The sequence below is a fragment of the Tyto alba genome, unplaced genomic scaffold (assembly GCF_018691265.1).
Source record: "Tyto alba isolate M040663 unplaced genomic scaffold, T.alba_DEE_v4.0 Super-Scaffold_18, whole genome shotgun sequence".
Taxonomy (NCBI): Eukaryota; Metazoa; Chordata; class Aves; order Strigiformes; family Tytonidae; genus Tyto; species Tyto alba.
In genome coordinates this window covers 21,849,315-21,868,915 of record NW_024881280.1, presented here as the reverse complement: position 1 = coordinate 21,868,915, position 19,601 = coordinate 21,849,315, and the positions used below count along the sequence as shown (strand labels likewise).

Genomic DNA, 19,601 nt, shown 5'->3' with positions numbered 1-19,601 from the left:
GGTCAAGACGATAAAAGATGGAATCAAATTAATTATGTGCATGTTTGAATATTTTTAATGATAGCTTGTTCTTTTTAATGCTAAAAGTCCTGCCTTGAGATTTTTTGAAGAATCAGGAAAAATATGTAAGTGTTTTAGTTTGTTAAAAACACTATAAAACCTCTACTGGCCTAGTTTTCATTTAGACCTCAGAAGATCGATGTGTTTATGAATCCAAATCATTGCAGACAAAGTTTTGCACCTGCAGTTATGGTTGCCTGCAGTTCAGCTCAGTTTAAGTATAAGTATCTACATCGCTGATTGCATCTGTAAATTAAAAACATCTAAGTAACCTAAATTGCAAGCACAAATAATTGCAGGTGCAAAACTCATACAAACACAAAATGATCTCTGAAAGTTGGTCTTCTAAATCTCATTGTAAGTTATTCACTGTATCATGAACCTAGAGCCCTCTTGGGAGAGTCACTAATCTGTATAATGACACTGAAACCTCTTGAATCTCATATTTAGCGAGCAGATGGGAAAGAATCCATGTAGTCATCTAACTCCCTAGGGATTGCACATGTGGATATTGAAGAGGATAACTTATTCCAATGAAGGCTAACATTAACTTGCAATCAAAAATTTCCTTCCTGAGCCACATTTTTTCTGATAGAATTAAAACAATTTAATGTTGTATTTTTATGAAGTCACAACCAATCTGAGTAGGACATACTCCCAGAGCAAGCACAGAAATTTTGCTCATCTCATTATTTTTCATTTAATGAATCATAGCATCAATTTAACACAGAAATTCTGTCAGTCTTTTCCAGAAAACATATCTAGTTATCCTCTCTATGATTTTTTTCTTCAGTGTCAGACACAAATTTCTAAGCACATAGCTACAAAAAGCTATTTTTTCTCTGGTATCAAAACTAAAAATGAATCCTGTCCTTGCATTCTTTAGCTTCAATGGATGTAGGTGTGGAGCTACTTTAAAACAGTGACTGCTTCCTGTCGTACCAGTTATAGCAGTACTGTTAGCAAAAGGGGGAAAAAAAAACCTTAAATTCTCTTCTAGTGTTTGAACAACTAAAACTCCTACTGAACAAATGAAGCTCTCTGCCAGTTCTGACAATCCAAAATGCAGTGAAGAATTTTTCTGTTTCAGAAGCTCTAGGCAAAGCTGTTTTGGCATGTCTGTAGCTTGTTCCTATTGCAAACAAAGGGGCAGCTAGAGGGAAAGTCTTTGGGGGAAGAAAATGCTGTCAGTTGTAAGAAATTAGACATGTAGACCCATTCTACAGCCCAGCTAGTGATTACATGCAGGCAATTTTGTAAGAACCTAGACCAGCTGCCAGTGATAATAACGCTGCCATTTGCACTGATTTCAACAGGAATTACATCAAACAGACCAGCTTTAGGCTTCTCAGAAGCACAGGCAAAACTGATACTTCATTCATTGGCGATGGGGGCCAGATTAGAAGAAGAGTGTTAAGGAGGAACAGGCAAAGGTGGCAGGGGGCCCTGCGGGGCGAGCGGGGGGGCTCCTGCTGCTGGGCTGGCAGCGGTGGGAGCCAGCAGCACTGGCTGCTCCTGGCAGGGTCCTGCCTCTCCGCCCGCCAGCAGGCACCGGCCCCCCAGGTAGCCCGATGCCCCCCGCCGCACCTGCGGTCAGCCCAGCTTTGCAGTCCCCCCTGCATTCGCTGAGTAAGTGGTGGAGGTGTGAGCATATCTACATTTTTAAAAATCCAATTTAATTTAATAGACCTGAATCAGGTATTGAAGCAGTACCTGGTAGCAGTGTACCACGTAACTAATTAATTTACAATCATCTTTGGGTAAAAAAGCCAGAACAAGATGTTCTTTTTTTACACAGAGTACTGTTGAGGCTATGTTGTGCATTACAATGCAAGGCTCCAATTTCACCTTCCTAGAATTCTTTTTAGATGCTTGGGTATAGTGAAACACAGAAAGTATGTGAGAAATATGTAGTATAAGAAAGGTCTAGACCCTCATTTGAATAGAGAGAAATTTTAATGAAGACTATTTTTTTTACTGTCACTTTTTGCTGCCATAGACACAAGAAAGGAAGCAGAAGGGTTTCATCTTTCCCTTTCTTGAGGGATTTATAGTTAGGTGTGTCCTGTAACTCCTATAAATTCAGACTGCAGCCTAGAAAGCCAAAAATTAGTAAGGATTTTGACCAAGAGATTGAGAGGTGATTAAAACTCATGGAAGAAAGACTCATTTCTCAGTAAGAATAACAAAGTCACATGGTTGATGGATCATAATAACTTCATAATTTGACCCACATGCAGTAAATATGGTGATGACTGTCATTTTGAATAAGTGAGGTAGATTGATACTGATTATTAATCCATTTCTTGGCCAGTCTGATTGTTTCAGAGCCAGCTCCTCCACTGTTTAGTATTTTTCTGAAGTATCTTAATACCTTTCATTGACAGTCCCTTCCTTTTTAACTAGTCACTTTTCATACTCCATGTTTTTTTAACTTATTTGAGGGATTTCTTTTATGAACTGGTCTGCTTCTAGTATTCTTGTAGGTGGACACTTGGTCTTCTTTTAGCATATAGTATAACATCAGTGGTACTACAAACACATGGTAACACATAATTCTGTATTACCTTTACTTGCTGTGAAAAAAAAAAATGTTTTTCCTTAATTCCCATGTGTTGGAATGAAAGCTAAGAGAAAAAAAAAGTGGTATGCTATGAAAATAAGTACCTAGTATTTAGTGCTGGTGTCTAAAATGGCAGATAGCTGTGTAGTAGACACAGAATAGATGAAGAAATATATTTGCATAATAGAAATTCAGAAGCCAGCTTGGCTAAGTGTGTCATTGATAGCTTTATATGAGGTTCCTTTAGGGACATGTGTTTAACATTTGCAGTAGGATAATATACATAACATACTTCACAAGAAAAAAAGCTTTTTGGAAAACAACAGTGTCCAAGCCTGGTTTTCTGTAAATGGGTCCAACTTTTAATAGTTTTTCAGGTATGCCTAATTCTGTGCCTATTGTCCCTGAATGACACCCAGCCTTCCCTATAGCATACCTCTTCAGCTGGGCAAGTGGTTGAAGACACTGTGAATGAGGGTGAACTGCATGTGTGAACTGGCTAGTGCCTTGCTACTCTCAAAATAAGTGGCCAAATTGTAAGTCCCTTTTTCTCAGCAGTAGGTACTACTTTGTGCCTGCCTTCACTAAGCACTTACCAGTTTTTCTGAAACTCCTGGGAATTTAAAGTCTGTTAAATATCCTGCTAGGTCATCATAAAGATTACTTCACACTAATAGCTATATTAAAGTAATATTGCCCTGATTTCCATTGTTTTACTTTCTGTTAGTAAGAAATTCACAACATGCTACATACCATGAAATAAGAAGATACCTTTTTTCCTTGTATAAATAAAAATCTAAGCAAATTTTATTACATATAGACATATTTTCTTCCTCTTTCTGAAGAACACCCACCCTTTTACTAAGCATGTCTTCAAAATTCCTTCCCTTTGTTGAAATAAAACATTTTTGTAAAATCAGAAAGTCGCTCATTTGTTTAATGTAACTGACGTGGTCATGAAATCCAGGTCTTTTATTTATACTTGGGATAATGCAGAGGTAATGAAAGCAGAATTGGACCGAAGAGTTTTTTTGTTTCAATTATAAAACGATGTGGGTAAGAGACTTGGGTTTGACAGCAATAGAAGAAAGGGAATATTGTGTTCATGCCTTCAATCAGCTTTATTAGATCCTTAAAGGGAAAATTATGTGAAAGACAGAGGAAGAAAACAACAAACTAAGCAAGATCCCAATTTCAGTATAATTTGGAGAAAATAACTGATTTAGGTTGGTCGTCTTGCCAGGGTGAATGACTCAAGGCTTCCAAACAAGAAATGGAAACCAGAAGGATAGCGAAAGCCTGAAAGAACAAATTGAGAAGATATGATTGACTGTAATGTTTCAAAATCAACTGCTGCAAAGATGAGTTTGGGCTGTTGCCCAGAATACAATTGAATGGTGATGTTCATTTAGACCCTTAATGCTGAAACAAAATAAGATGTAGCTGTGTTTCTGTTAGAGATTTACTTGTTTTTTCCAGTGTCTCTAGCTAGGGATATGATGTCACGTCCTCTCTCTTCTGTCACATGCTGCAGTGGTTGATGCTGCTGTTCCGTAATTTTTCTGAACACCAGTTTTCTGAAGGAAGGCCTGAACCCAGGTGATAATATCTTTCAAATGTGAAATGTCATCACCATTCATTAGTCAACTTTGAAAAATTTTATACACCGTATGCAAGTAGGCTAACTTGCATAAGAAAAGCATAAGATCATTGTGTCTGTATGTACTTTCTGACTGACAAAGCCATTCATGTTTTTGTTACTACTATGCTAGTTCTTTAAAATTAAGTAAATACCTCATTCTGCAAAGATTTCAAATAATTGTATATTTAATGGGCACAATTTGTAAAGCATTATTTGGAAAAGTTGGGGGCAGATGCTTGTCCTCCACATCAGGCACAGAAGGAAGAGACCATACTTTATGTAAAAAATCAGTCAGTCAGTTGACAATAGGCAGTGATGAGATGGGATTGTCTTCTACTTCCTCCTTTCCTTTATTCCTTTCATCTCACTGGCTGTTCTTACTACCCTTTTTTCTGTTTCTATTTCAAATGAGGAAAAAAAAAAAATCCTAAACCGCAGTTCATAATTAAATACTGAGCTAGTTCTTACCATGTTTACTGAGTTACATATTGCATATATGGATGTATATCCTCAAAGTTTTCATGTGTTTTTAGATTTCTAAACTTAATGTGTTCCATAGGAATAGACCTTAACTCCTTCCTTTCTGTTTTTCATGATGAGATTTGCCTCCGCAGAGGAAAGAAGGAGTAAAGCAATGAAGCCCAGTTACAAATCCCTTAAAATTTCAGGGATTCATAGAGCCATGAATATAATTGCTGAGCTCCGCAGATTCTTCTGGTTCACAGTAGATATTCCTCCAGCACAAAATCTTCAGTGATGACCCTACACCTGCAATAAGCAGATCAGCTTGACATGACATGCACAGTGATGTCTTTGCACAGGTATCTTTGCTGCAGGGTGGCTGACCTGCTCACCAAGGCACTCAGTGTAGGCAGTAAACACAAGGAATTAGAGATCTGTGTGCAGCTGCAGGTCTGGGATCTTGTTGGGATCCCAGGGATGCAGTGGACGGCTTGCATGGCTGGAGCACTGCAGTGGGGGGATACAGACTCTTTAGGAAGGACAAGCTGGGAAGACAAAGAGGGGGAGTTGCCCCTTATGGGAGGGAGCAGCTGGAGTGCGTGGAGCTCTGCCTAAGGGTGAATGATGAGAGCTTATGGGTAAGGATTAAAGAGCAGACAAATACTGGTGACTTTGTAGTGAGTGTCTACTGTTAGCTGCCTGACTAGGAAGAACAAGTGGAGGAGGCCCTCTACAGACAGCTAGAAGCAGCCTTGCATTTGCAGACCCTGATCCTCATGGGGACTTCAACCTTGATACCTCCTGGAGGGACAACATAGCTGAGCATAAGCAATCCAGGAGGTTATTGGAGACATTAATGATAACTTCCTGACACAAGTGAAAGAGGAGCCAATGAGAAGAGATACTCTGCTGGACCTCATACTCACAAATAAGGAAGGTCTTATTGGGGAAGTGAAGGTCAAAGGGAGCCTTGGTTGTTGTGACCATGAGATGGTGGAGTTCAGGATCCCGAGAAGAGGGAACAGGGCAAAAATCAAGATCACAACCCTAGACTTCAGGAGAACTGCGGCCTCTTCAGGGATCTGCTTGGAAAAGTCACATGGTATAAGGCTCTGGAGGGAAGAGAAGTCCAGGAAGGTCACTCTCAGTTATCTCTAAATGATCACAGCAACTGGGAGGGGTGCCTGTGGACTGGAGGAAAGCAAATGTCACTCCTATCTTCAAAAAGGCTAAGGAGGAGAATCTGGAGAACTACAGGCTGGTCAGCCTCACCTTGATCACTGGGAAGGTGATGAAGCAACTAATCCTGAAAACCATTTCCAGGCACATGGAGGACAAGGCAACGACTGGGACCTGTATCATGTTGACATGTACTGCTTGAGTAGTGGGTTCACAAAGGGGAAGTCATGTTTGACCAACCTAATAACCTTTTATGAGGAAATGACTGGCTTGGTATATGAGGGGAGAGCAGTACACGCTGCCTACCTAGACTTCAGTAAGGCCTTCAACACTGTCTCGCATAAGATCCTTATAGAAAAGTTACTGAAGTATGGGCTGGGTGAAAAAACAGTCATGTGGATTGGAAACTGGCTGAATGGCCAAGCCCAGAGGGTCGTGATCAGTGGTACAAAATCTATCTGGAGGCCAATAGCTAGCAGTGTACCCCAGTGTTCAATACTGGATCCAACTCTGTTCAACATCTTCATTAATGACCTGAATGATGAAGCAAAGTATGCCCTCAGCAGGTTTGCTGGTGAAACAAAACTGGGAGGAGTGGCCGATATACCAGAGGGTTGTACTCCCATTCAGATGAACTTTGTCACATTAGAGAAATGATCTGACAGGAACTTCATGAAGTTCAACAAGGGGAAGTGTGAAGTCCTGCACCTGGGAAGGAACAACCCCATGCACCAGTATTATACTGGGGCCAACCAGCTGGAAAGCAGATTTGCAGAAAAGGATCTGGGAGTCCTTGTGCACAACAAGTTGACCATGAGCCAGCAACGTTCCCTGCAACCAAAAGGGCTACGAGTATCCTGGGCTGCATTAGGAGGAGTGTTGTCAGCAGGTCGAGGAAGGGGGTCCTTCCCCTCTACTCATCACTGGTGAGACCACATCTAAAGTACTGGGTCCAGTTCTGGGCTCCCCAGTACAAGAGAAACATCGACACACTGACAAGAGTCCAGCGAGGGCCATTAAGATGAAGGGACTGGAGCATCTATCATATGAGGAAAGGCTGAGAGAGCTGGGACAGTTCCACCTGGAGGAGAGGAGAATCAAGGGGGGATCTCATCAATGTGCACAAATACCTAAAGGAAGGGTTCAAAGCAGATGGAACCCAGCTCTTTTCAGTGGTGCCCAGTGCCAGGATCAGAGACAATGGACACAAAGTGAAACACAAGAGGGTCCACCTGAACATCAAGAAACACTTTTTTACTGTGGGGGTGACCAAGCACTGGCACAAGTTTCCCAGAAAGGTTGTGGAGTCTTCATCTGTGGAGATACTCAAAAGCTGTCTGGTTGTGGCCCTGGGCAACCATCTGTGAGTGGCCCTGCTTGAGCAGGGTTTTGGACCAGATGATCTCCAGAGGTCCCTTCAATCCTCAACCCTTCTGTGATTCAGTAACAATGAATAATTGCTTTTCATATATTCAGTTCCCATTTTCTAGAGTTCTCAAAGAATCTACCACCTGGTCTGCTGATCATCTGAATCACTGGTATTTCAACACTGAGCTGTGATAGAATGGTGGATTACTCCTTAGAAGTGATTACCTGCCTTGTAAAATTGCTGAGATGGCAGATCTGTTGCTCAAATTCCTGGTGTATCCTTCCCCTTCACGTTCTCTCTGAAATGTTTTCCCTGAGATCCTCAGAGACTGTGGGAATGTTACAAGGTTTATATATTCAATAGCTGCATACATTTGAGTATACAAGAAGGCAACCTGGAAGAGCAACCTGTACTGCTGTGTAAGGCTAGGTAATGCTGCTGTGTGGTTTTAGAACTGAATTGTTGCTTTACAATGCATATTTCTCTGCTTATGCATCTCTTACTAATGAGAAATTCTGGACCAAGCTCAGGTCTCACTTTTTGTAGTCAGAGCTACACAGGTGAGTAGAGCAATGGACCACTTTTCATCTCCCAATTCCAATCACGCCAGAGCACTAGAAATTCCAAATGGGATGCCTGTTGTAGATATACTTGCAGTGGTTTAGATTGAGCTGAAAGGAAGAAAGTGTTTATAGGGATCTGTGCTCCTGTAGCTGATCCTACTTGGACCTCAGTTTCAGTTTGAACTCCAATTGAACTGTATGAATCACTTGCTTAAAGTTATTCAACATTTCAGTAGCTTGCTGAATGAGCAAGAATATACTCTGAATATGTATGAACCATGAAAGACTAAGACTGGATCCACCATATTTATATTATTATATCCATATCTATAGATATCTATAGTTATATCCATGTCTATATGGATAGATACAGATATATGTATGTATGTATATATATTTAAGTTTGGAAAGGGAGATTTTGGGGAAATTGAAATATTTGATGACTCAACTGATTTTCTGAAATCTCCTACCCAAGGACTTTCAGTATTCTGTCATGAAACCATCTTTGTATAAAATGCTTAAAGTTTCCTTTTTATCATGGACTGGAATTCTTAACTTGCTTACTTCAGAGGAAGGATAAGCAACATTCCCACTCTGGAGCATTTCACAAAGCCTAAATTTTTTTATTTATGTTGGATCAGCTTAAGAAGAGAACTCCAGAGAAGCATTAGAAGGGTGGAAAAAATAGTTTAGCATTTGTGGTATTTTACATTCACATGGCAAATGTGAATTTAATAGTTTGACGTGCATAAGTAACTATAGGAGAATCTGTTAATGTGATGGCTCTTCCACACCCTGCAAAGATATTCCAAGTAACAGGCTGTTTTAGATAGTGAACACCACCTTTCAACATCACCAACTTTCAACATTTTAATAAGGCATAAATGCTTTGCTTTAAGAAGTAATTTCTTCTGTAGACAGAATCCTCTTACAGTCCTGAAAGAAGTGTATAAACTCTGAAGATCGGTAAGTTGTAAAGTATTCCCTTGCTGGCTGGCAAGGTAGCTTCTTACTGATTGCATTAGATGCCTTTCTGAACTCTCTCCATGCACTATCTGGGTTAATGTGGAGATGTAGCAGACAAGAACTATGTCTACTTTTCTCTCACCTGGGGATTTTGAGAACTGCATGTCATTTAAAGCATTCCCGAGACCTGGCATTATGCATCTACATTGGCCTTGTAAGCAGAGTTCAGGCTGCCTGCAAATGCCATGTGTGCTTATAGCAGGCTATATTGATATATATATATGTCTATATGAAATTGAGGTGATGCAAAGGAAAGCACTGCAACAAGTAGATCTTTGGCTTCAGGCCAGCTCCAGAAGTCAGCAGCTATTGTAAACTCCTCCGGTGTTTACGGAGCCAGGCAAGAGAGGGGTAAAGACCTGAATGAGTACAGTGGCAAGATATTGCCCAAATGTTTTTCCAAGATAAAATACATACATTCTGTTGTGATCCTGTGAATAGCTAACTTGTGTTAAAACTAAATTGTCAAAAAAAACACTTCAACTATTTTGAGACATACTTAAAACTAAACCTTAAAAGATGTCTTAACCTAGCATCTGAAAATGAGCATGCAGGTTTTTTGTATGCAACTTGCAGAAGTCACAGTTTTTTCCAAATCTGCATTCTGTGACTTCAGTTTTTAATATTATCACTGCTATGTCAAGAAAATTAAAACAATTAAGTAATACTTCCTCATTGCCAAAACTGTTCCTCTTCCTTTAAATACAATTTCTTGTCTACCAAAAATCATTGATTGAATTTTTACTTATTCATTGCTGATTTTTTTATATCATCTCACCAGCACATAATAGAATTGGTAGCACATTAGTTACTTAGAAATTAAGCAAAGAGTATCGTTATTTGCCTGTATGCTTGGAAATGCTGAAAGTTTAGTTACTTTACTCAAGAGTGAAAATAGAATTGGCAGAGTGGTAATGATATGTTGTATATCAATGCAAAAATAATTTATTTTTTTTCTTCAATAGATTGCTTGGCTTCTACAAAGGAATATTTCCTCCCATATTGGCTGAAACACCCAAAAGGGCAGTGAAGGTAAAAACTCCATATTTCCTCCTTTAAAAATATGAGTAGGGACAGTGGCAGCTGTAAAACATTTTATTTCTCCCCTACTGATTGACATTAGAATCTTAAACTTATTTGGCATATTAATCCTCTGATTTTTACTAGGAGGAAACTTTCCTGTTGATAGAACAATAAAAACTGTGCTTGGTTAAGAAGTGTAAGATAAGGCTCCTAAATGCTAGGCTATTTTTGGCCTGTATATATAATGCTACTGAAAAACAAATTACAATAAGTTTGTATAACAAAAATTAATAAAATACTTTAAGTGATATCTTAGCCTCATAATTACCTCTGATTTAGATATTTTGTTTTACTGAAAATGCCTAGCAACTTGCAAAACAACTAAAAACAGCTTAATAAATCAACACAAGAAGCTATTAAAGAAACCATCCCTTCTAAGTACTTACTCAGTAACTTGAAGTAGTGTATCTGTATGTTTGAAATGCTGCCCAGAGTTTTCTTGTACTCCAAAGAGCACTCTACTCCATACTCTTATATTTTTACAGACTGAACATAGTAATGGGTACAACTCTCCATCATGCAAAGAACATTTTCTTCCAGTTCTCTTACAGCTGAAATAGATGCTAGTCTACCAAAGTGTATTTTCTGTCAATGTTGATCTGATTTTCTTTTATTAAACTTAATGTTGATTTGCAGAGCATTATTCTAGTAACATTCCTAAGCAAAATACATCAATACATCAGTTTTTTTAGTTAACTCATGTAACCTTTTTTATTAAAACCTAGTAATTAAACACCTTATGTTAAATCTTATGTTCTAAATCTGTTGAAATATCCATTGTGTTACGAGCAAATGTTTCTTTATCTTTTACTTCAAAACTTTGAAGTTTCCCATAGTTGCACCAAATGTGTTTAAAAATCTCTTGATTTTCCTGTCTTTCTTTTTTTGTTTCTTTCTAAGAAGGCTACATATGATTCTGGTCCTTAGTCTGCAATTAATCATTCACATTCCAATTCCTTTACAGAGGAATAATATTTGTATAAAGTGACAGGATGTGACCTTGTAACAGAATCCTAAAGGAGTTCTGGTAATGTCATCTTCTTGTTTGCATTGGCATTTTAGATGCAAATGACATATGTCACCTATCTCAAAATTATTTAATACCACTAAGAAAACTAAAGTTCTGTTTCATAGCAAAGTGACAGTGAAGAATATCAGTGGATTATATTTAGAAGATTCCTAGCAACTCATTTTCTTCGGACTGTGATTTTTTCTCTGTCTCTCCATTTCATTTTATTTGGAACAGGTCAAAGTCAATCTGATCATGCTTTTTAGGTTCCAGCATATATTTAGTTAAAATACAAACCCAGGATTTATTTCTCTCCTACCAACCTGAGTCATTCAAAAATCTTGGGTCACTTTCTTTTACTCAAATTGATTAAATTGGCTTAAACCCCACAATACTCAATATAATTATAGAATCATAGAAAGATTTAAGTTGGAAGGGATCTCTGGAGGTCGTCTAGTGAACCTCCTGCTCAAAGCAGGGCTGACTTCATGGTTAGATCAGGTCACTTGGATGCCTTGTCTAGTCAAGTTCCAAAAACCTTCAAGGATGGAGACTGCAGCCTCTCTGTGCTCCTGCTGCAGTGCTTAATTGCTTTCACTGTGAAGAATTTTGCCTTATACCCAATTCAAATTTCCCTGTTGCAACATTTGGCTATTACCGCTGGTGGTTATGTTGTGGATCTCTGAGAAAGTCCGTATAACCTTTAGATGGTGGAAGACAGGAATTGGATCCCCTTAGCCTTCTCATCTCCAGGCTAAACAGACTCCGTTCTCCCAGCCTCTTGTACATCACATGCTCACAGCTCCTTAAATGTCTTACTGGTGCTGTCTTATTGGGATGCTTTCTACTTAATTCTTGGGCATTTACACGGGGGCTGAGTAGTGTTTCTGCAACCATGAGAATTGGGTTTAAATGCTAAACATGTTTTTAATTAAATCATTGAATTCTTTGCTTCTTTACACTATTCCTTTAAATGTTACGCTGTTCCTAGGACACCAGGAGGACTTTAAGTTACCTTGAGGCATCAGCTATATTCTACTTCAGAAGAATTCAGTGTCAGAATAGGGCAGGACAGGAATGTCCTTGTAAGAACCTGGATATTGAAGTAATTCAATATGAGATGTTATACGTGAGCACAATTTCTAACATGCAAAGTGGAGTCTGTACCTATGCTTTGACCTGAAGAGAATCCAGCAAGTCTCAAATTTCCACTAACCTTATTTGGATATGACCCCAGTGGAAAAGTCACTGGTTCCTTTGGCTCACTCTCCACCTTTTATTCTTCTAATAGTTTTCCTCATTTTAATAGGCCCCAAGTTGTCCGTTGTCCACTGCCAAACTGACTAGTGAGATTTAGAGGAAGATTATGTCCATGCCTATGGTTTTGAGACTTGAGAAAGCACAAAAGATAGAGAGGCAATTTCTAGGTTCCAGCAGCCTAGTTTATATTTGTAATGAACTTTTTTGAAAACTTCTAGTTATATTGTCTTTTATATCTCATAAAAGTGTATAGAGAATGGACAAGGGAGATTTTGTACTAAGAAGAAATTTGTTTGTGCTACTGGTATATTGTCTTTATCTGGTGTGGATATTTGCAAGTACAAATAAAGCTACTAAAATTAAGTTATTTAGATTCAGTTATTCAGCTAAGTGTTGAAGATACAGCTTCACTTTTAGTCAACTACGTTCTCATGTCTGTCTTGCTATTTCTTTTTTTCTCTCTCTTTATTTCCCTTCTGTAAAGAAAGCTGGTATTTCTGGAAGATGAAAAGTCAAACTTTATAACTTTATGTTAGATTGAACTTGGAGGAAAGAAGTGATGATGCCAATACAATGGTTAACAGATGAACTTTTGGGGCAAATTTATATTGTTCATGTGTTTCCAGACATCTTGTTTCAAGCATATATTTTTACCTTAGAGTTATTGAGACATCTGGTAAGTACTTTGGCTATTTTCTGTGTAAGTTGAATTAAAGTGTATCTTTGCCAGATGGACAATATTGGTTATTATATACACAAAAGTGTGTTTTAAATACATTTATTCTGGGATTTTTTTTTTTTTTTGTGTGCAAAACTATTAATTTAATACAACTGTAGAGAAAAAGGCAGATTATGCTGTGTTTTTAAAAACATTTTGGGTGGACATACATAATATAAATCCATATGATATAGCTAGATACTTTTTGGCAAACTTGTATGTATACTAGCCACTCTAGTACACCCAGAAACATTTATATTAAGTTTTATTGCTATTGATTTGTTTTCTTTAAGAAATCATATAAAGCATAGTTACTATTAAGTAGTTATTTAATTTATGACCCTAGGAAGCTTTTGATTTTTAAGGTAACATTTTTAAGACCAAAAAATTGCTAGGTAATGTATTTTTGCCTTTATTACAACCATTTTACAGATCTATAACACTATGGAAAACATTAAGGAATACCAGAAATTCCATTAAAGGTTAGGAGGGTAACAACAAGTAGAAAGATGTTGGAGAGAGAATAAAGCAAACTTCCTCACAGTAAGAAATTAATTTAGTTCAATGAAGTAACTCACCCACCCACAACTGACACTTTCTCAGAGACTTCCTCTTACCTATAAAATATCTTCAGTTATCCAAAACAATAGACCTACAGTCTAAGTAACACTTCTATCTTTTCTGATTATTGGCAAGGCCAGTACAACAATTTTAAACATATTTGCAGGATGTTTGCTAGATTAGTGTTCAGTTTGTACACTATTTGGAGGGCAGTAAAAATCCGGCCCCCCAATTCTAGGACCTTTTCTGCAAAATGAGATAATAACCCCTGCTTAGAATAAAAAAAAAAAAAGTATCTATCCACTGACCAGAATATCAGTCTTTCAGTTTCAAGAATTTAACATCCTAATTTTGCATTGTGTATACATATTTCCTCCTGCTTTAAATATTGTGGCATTATTAACACCTTGACACCCAGTTCTCTGATAATTTTGGTGTGATTCTGGCGACTTTTTATTTGAATCGGTTCTTGATTGAAAAATATTATTGACTTTGCCCTAAGACAGGGTTCTAAACAAGTTAAAATGACAATGTGCTGCCTATTATTCCTGTTCCTGTACACGTGGTTTATGGAAAAGCTGTTTTTTTCTGATAGGTCTGTGGTAACTGAGCCGTAAGGGACTGAGTTTGTCTTCTTTGGCCGAGACCCAGCACAGGTCACACAGTCTTTCTGTTTTGTCTGCAAAACTCTATTCCCTTATGTTTCTTATGATTCCCACATCTCCATTGACCTCATTTCCCATTACCTTCCTCTCGTGGTGAAACAGTTTGATTGTCACATGCATGGGCAGGTGCTACGTGGAGGGATAACAGCCTCACGTGTGGGAGTGAAATGCACAGACTTTCAGAGGATCCCACCTTTGCTCTAAACTAATCAAGTGTTACAGGTCAGCTTTGGAAAGTAGCCAGGGAAGTCAGAGGTTCTAGCTATTTACTTTTGCTTTTCAGGGATGTGACAGCTCTTGCTCTATTAGCTATTCACCTGCACTGATGCAGTCTTGGTGAAGCTGCAACAGGTTTTTGATGTTCTGTGCTGTGTAAAAGCTGCTTTCCTTTTGCATGCAAAGTCATGAACATTTCTTGGACAGATTACAGGACTCACAAATAGTAAGCTGTAGTTACGGGTCTTGTGATGTTCCACGTGTGAAAATTATGTGGAATAACACCTCCAGTATCTTGGGTTTTACCTAGAGTTCAAATATCTACTCTTTATAACCTGCAAGATTTTATGCTGTCCTTATTCCTCATGCTAGAAGATCATTTTCACTGCCCTCAGAACTGTCTTATGTGGCATCAACCTGAAGTGCTTTTTCAGTGGCTTCAGCGTCATATTTGCAGAATATGAATTTGAAACAATATGGGGCTTGGGGAGATTTGCTGTACACGGAAGCACTGGACTAGAAAGGATCTCTTAGGTCAGCAAGTCTAGTCCCCTGCTGTTCTATAATCTCCTTCAAAAACTTACCAAACTCTCCCTTTCAAGCAATTAATGTTTCCCCCCACTATCCTTATTAGAAGACTGTTTCAGGACACCACTCTTCTGGTTGTAAGAAAACTTCATCAGATCTCAAGCCACATTCTATTTATGAGTAGTTTTTACTTTTATACCAAATTACTTTATGTTACATATCTTCCCTTTCCTTGTTTTTCATTCTCTTGCAGCATCTCTTCTGCTAGACTAAACAAGGCAAGCATTTATTCTCCTTCATTCTTCATTCTAAAAAAAATCTTTAAGTTCTCCTTATGGTCCTGATAGCCCTGTTTTGAATATGCTGTAGTCTGAGTTCATCTTTTTTGAATGAAGGTGTCCAGGACTGTGTGCTGTATTTCAGAGGGCTTCTTACCAATAATTTGTAAAATGTCACAAATGATCTTTCTTTAGAGTATACCTTGGCTGATGCATCTTAGACTTTGTGTCCACAGACAAGGAAATAGACAGTGAAAGTCTGTCTGCCTGTGTCAATGGGAAGCTTCTTGCTGACTTCAGTGTGGTCAGGGATATTCTCAACACTCTTCTTGTAAGAATAAATCCATTAATTTATTCTACTTTGATTTTTAGATGGTTTCACAGAAGTGGACTTGGGTGGCAAGAGAAGTTAGGTTGCAAAGTGAACCATTTACAAATGGTTGCCTTTCTCCATGTTGGTGCAGGTGAAACTGAGCTTCTCATTTCTTTCTTGAAGTTCAAACACCCAAAAGTACAGCTTTCAAAACTCATCCTCTGAGGATTTACAGATGCTCAGAACTTCTGATCACCACTGACTGAAAGTAGACAATTGGATGAAATATTTATTCGTAAAGAGCAAAAACTAAAAGAAATGTGTCTGTTGACAGTAAAATATTATAAAAGTCTACAGACTTGCCAGTTTCAAAATCTGCAATTACATCTCTCTGAGGAGAAGTAGACTAGTATCTGAGAAATGTAGAAGTGATTACAGTATATTATATTAAAGATGTGAGGGTGATTTCTTGGGAAAAATTATAGTATCTGCTACTGCATTTGTATCAGTATGTGAAAGTTCAATGTTAGAGGAAAAGTTTATAAATTAAGAACAGAAACTATGTGTTGTAAGTGAACTCTTAAATAAAACATTACTTTAATTGCACTTACACTACTATTATGCATGATACATTAATAAAATCAGTTCTGAAACCTAATTGTCTACTATTGCACATCTAACACTGCTACAGACAGTGTGAAACAAAAGTGGCTTATGTTTATTTTACAGAACTGCACACAGCTACTTGGGATACAAGGTAGTGAAGCTCCACTGTAGTTTGGGTTTATTAATTTGCATAAGTAACTCATCATTTTTTTCAACACGATTTCAGTCTAACTTTTATTTACAGTTTTTCACCTTCGAACAATACAAGAAGCTACTAGGATATTCATCATTGCCACCAGGACTGGTATGTATGGATACAAAACCTCAGGTTCTAGTTTAATATGTATATACTGAAAAGTCCCATCCACTTCCTCCCATAGAGGTAGCCCAAAATTAAAGGGGCCAGTTCAACAAACTGTTTTTCAAAACAGACTTGTCCCATGAAAATACTGATAAAAGAATTTATCAAAATTGTATTTACATTAATTTTTATATCAGATGTCTTTAAATTAGTTCTCTACAATGTCATAACATTTGTTAACATGGATAGTGACAGTCATCATGGGAGTCTGTATGCAGATTGTCATTCTTTGTTCTTGCAAAATAACGAAAAAAAGTTAAACATTATCAGTATTTATTTATTCATGTGATAGTGACTAGTTTGATACCTCAACCTCAAAGTGCTATTCTACAAGGTACAGTGCAACTATAATAAATACAGACCTCAGTGTTATTCTAAAGACTTTACAATAGAAACATAAACTGTTGATAAGAAACTGCTACCTCCCTTGAAGTCAATGGCAAAATTTTCTTATACATCAGTGGAGTTAGGATTTAATCTCAAGAACATAACTATTTTAAAATCAAAATACAGGACATACATATACACAAAAATATTTTCATGCTAAGATGTAGCTTGCATGTGTTGTCTGTGTTCTCATATATAGAAGTTAGTTCTGCTATTGTACCATTTGGAATAAAATACTTTTAATAAGAATTACTGCTTTCTGTGGTATAAGAATGTAAGTAATAGTAAATATCTATTTTTCACAATAGTGGCATCACAACTGTAGGAAACAATTGATATTTTTATGATTATGATGTAAAGGTTTTGGTCTCTTTCAAGTCTCTTTCAAACAGTATTGCTTCCATTTACATCTGCCTTCTACTGCCGAGAGTGAATGGTCATGGAATCATATTACTTAGTTTAAAGCAAGTTTCCTCTTCCTCTTAATTATTCCACTGACCCTACAGTTGTTTATAGCATCTCCTATTTTATCTTGTATTTTTCAGCAGGCTCTTCTCATCCTTAGATGTAAATCAAAGGGCTTGATATTTGTACCCTAGCAAGTGGAAAGAACAGAGTTGAAGGTTCCATGGTACATGAGCACTTTGTTTGGAGGAAAATATGCTGGAAACTTGTAAACATGCAGTAGCTGACCAAAAGCTGCTCTGATTCATATGGCAGATGCAGCAACCATCAAACACCCCTGACATTTTTGATGCAATACTGCTACTCTAGGGGCATTTTTGCCCCTAAGATAGCCATGGTAGCAAAGGTAAAAGACGACTGAGAGAGATTCTCATCTAAGCTAGGCAGAGTGCTTCTAGAGGCCTCAACAGACCTTATGGACAGACATTTATTGTTAAAAGAGAGATGCATACATTAGCACCATCTTCCTGCTGGCTTCAGTCTCATGGTTGATGATGAAAGGGATAGATTAAGTTCCCACCTCATATTGGAAAAATAAATTTGTTGGTAACACAGTCTTCTCCAAAGGCAGTAAGGCTGGAGCTTGCCACTACCCTTCTGACTTACCATTCTTCTATTTCTTGAGCTCTCAAGAGTCCCTGCTCAAATCCGTCTGTATTGAATAAGTTTTTTCTCACTATTGTTTTTTCCTTACCATTGGTTTCCTTGAATTTCAGCAAATGTTCTCAGTATATTGTAGTTTGGTCCTGGGAGTCTTTTCAGCCCCTAGAAAGTTTGGAGATGTTAAATGGAGGCAATAAATGTGTAAAGTGATCACTAAAATTAACTCCACTGAATTTTCTCAGTTGAGCTAAATATTTCAATTTTATTTTTCTGTTACAAACAAATTAAGATATTTTTAAATGTTGGGTCATGATAGAAAGCAAAGTAGTAAATATCTCCATGTCTATGGCTGGAATGTACCATCAGCATCTAAGTAAATGGAGTTAATTCATCCCTGCAGTGAATGCTGACATTTCCATGTGTCCCCCTCCTTCCCATATAAGCCTTTCCAGGATTGATATTTACTTAGGAGAACCTCTCTTCTACTTGTGCAATTTGATGAAGTACTACACTAGTTTAATTTCTTACATTTATTTTAAGTTAACATGTTAGTGGCATATGCTTAGTGCTCAGTGCACAGTTTTTATATTTTCCAGTGCTGCATAACTGCATTTATATTTGTGTTTTTATTCAGACTCCACCCAAAGATAACATGAGGGCATTGTTTCTCCATGTTTTCGTAATAAATTGGTACCACAGTTTTTCTTCCAGCTGAAAAGAGAATTCATTGACAGTGCTATGACATTTTATTTTGTATTATTTGGAATGCAGTTCATGGCTATTGTCATATTGTCTTCATGAACTGTCAGCATCTAAACAAGGGCTAAAGTTATTTAGTAATAGAATACTGCTGCATTACTGTAATCTCACAGTTTGCATTGTATCATTCAGTTTCATAATCTGATGTATGGAAAAATTTACTCTGTAGTTTTTAACTTTAATTTTAACTTTCCTAGGCATTTGCAGTTGCTGGCTTGGGATCTGGGTTGACAGAGGCAGTTGTGGTTAACCCTTTTGAAGTAGTAAAGGTTACCTTACAGGCAAATCGGAATGCCTTCACAGAGGTATGAGAATTGCTCCATTCTTCTTTTTCCGCTTTATTAGGCATAAAGCATTTCAAAGTTCCTATTTAGCGCCAAATGTCTATAATATATTGGGTTGATGCAAATGATTTTCCCACAAGCTTAACAGAAATGGAAAAACAAAGAGACTTAACAGACGATGCCTTCAGATACGCAGAGATGCATACAGTATTGTCAGCAGTGTCAGCATCTCCACTGTCAATATTCTGTGTCAAAAGTGCACCTTTAACCCCCCCAGAGTAGCCAGCAGCCCATCATTGTGAGGAATTGTAATCCAGAATTACAAACAAGAATTCCTTGTACACAGTGCATTTACTCCAGCAGGCTCCAGACTTCAAGTGAGCACCAAACATTAGCACAAAACATCCTGGCCCCATGCCCTAGCCAGGGTCCAGCTGGTATATTTTATGTTTAAAACATAGCTGGTAGATTTCAGAGTCTTGGATTAAATTATTTATAAACAAAAACCAGGAAATCGTTATATAATAAGGCACACCAATAATTTAAATTCCTGTTTCACTTCAGAGTTTTATTATTCAAATATTGTTTCATTCAAAGAAGTCAGTGTGCAAAACTGACTTTGTCCACGGTTCTGGGTACTA

The 19,601-nt window shown here is 37.7% G+C and overlaps 1 protein-coding gene across 3 annotated transcripts in view; it reads left to right on the top strand.

Annotated features, from left to right (window-relative positions):
- Positions 1–19,601, top strand: part of SLC25A21 (solute carrier family 25 member 21) — a 264,536-nt gene that overhangs the window by 224,873 nt on the left and 20,062 nt on the right. Inside the window, exons 1-4 of one of the 3 annotated variants that reach the window (XM_033008569.2) lie at positions 9,829–9,896; positions 12,705–12,892; positions 16,346–16,405; positions 18,874–18,981. In XM_033008569.2, coding sequence (XP_032864460.1) covers positions 12,776–12,892; positions 16,346–16,405; positions 18,874–18,981 — 285 coding nt within the window. In that variant the 5' untranslated portion in view covers positions 9,829–9,896; positions 12,705–12,775. Of the gene's footprint in view, positions 1–9,828; positions 9,897–12,700; positions 12,893–16,345; positions 16,406–18,873; positions 18,982–19,601 lie in introns of those variants that run through there. The other 2 variants (XM_033008568.2, XM_042790921.1) reach the window with 2 other exon arrangements.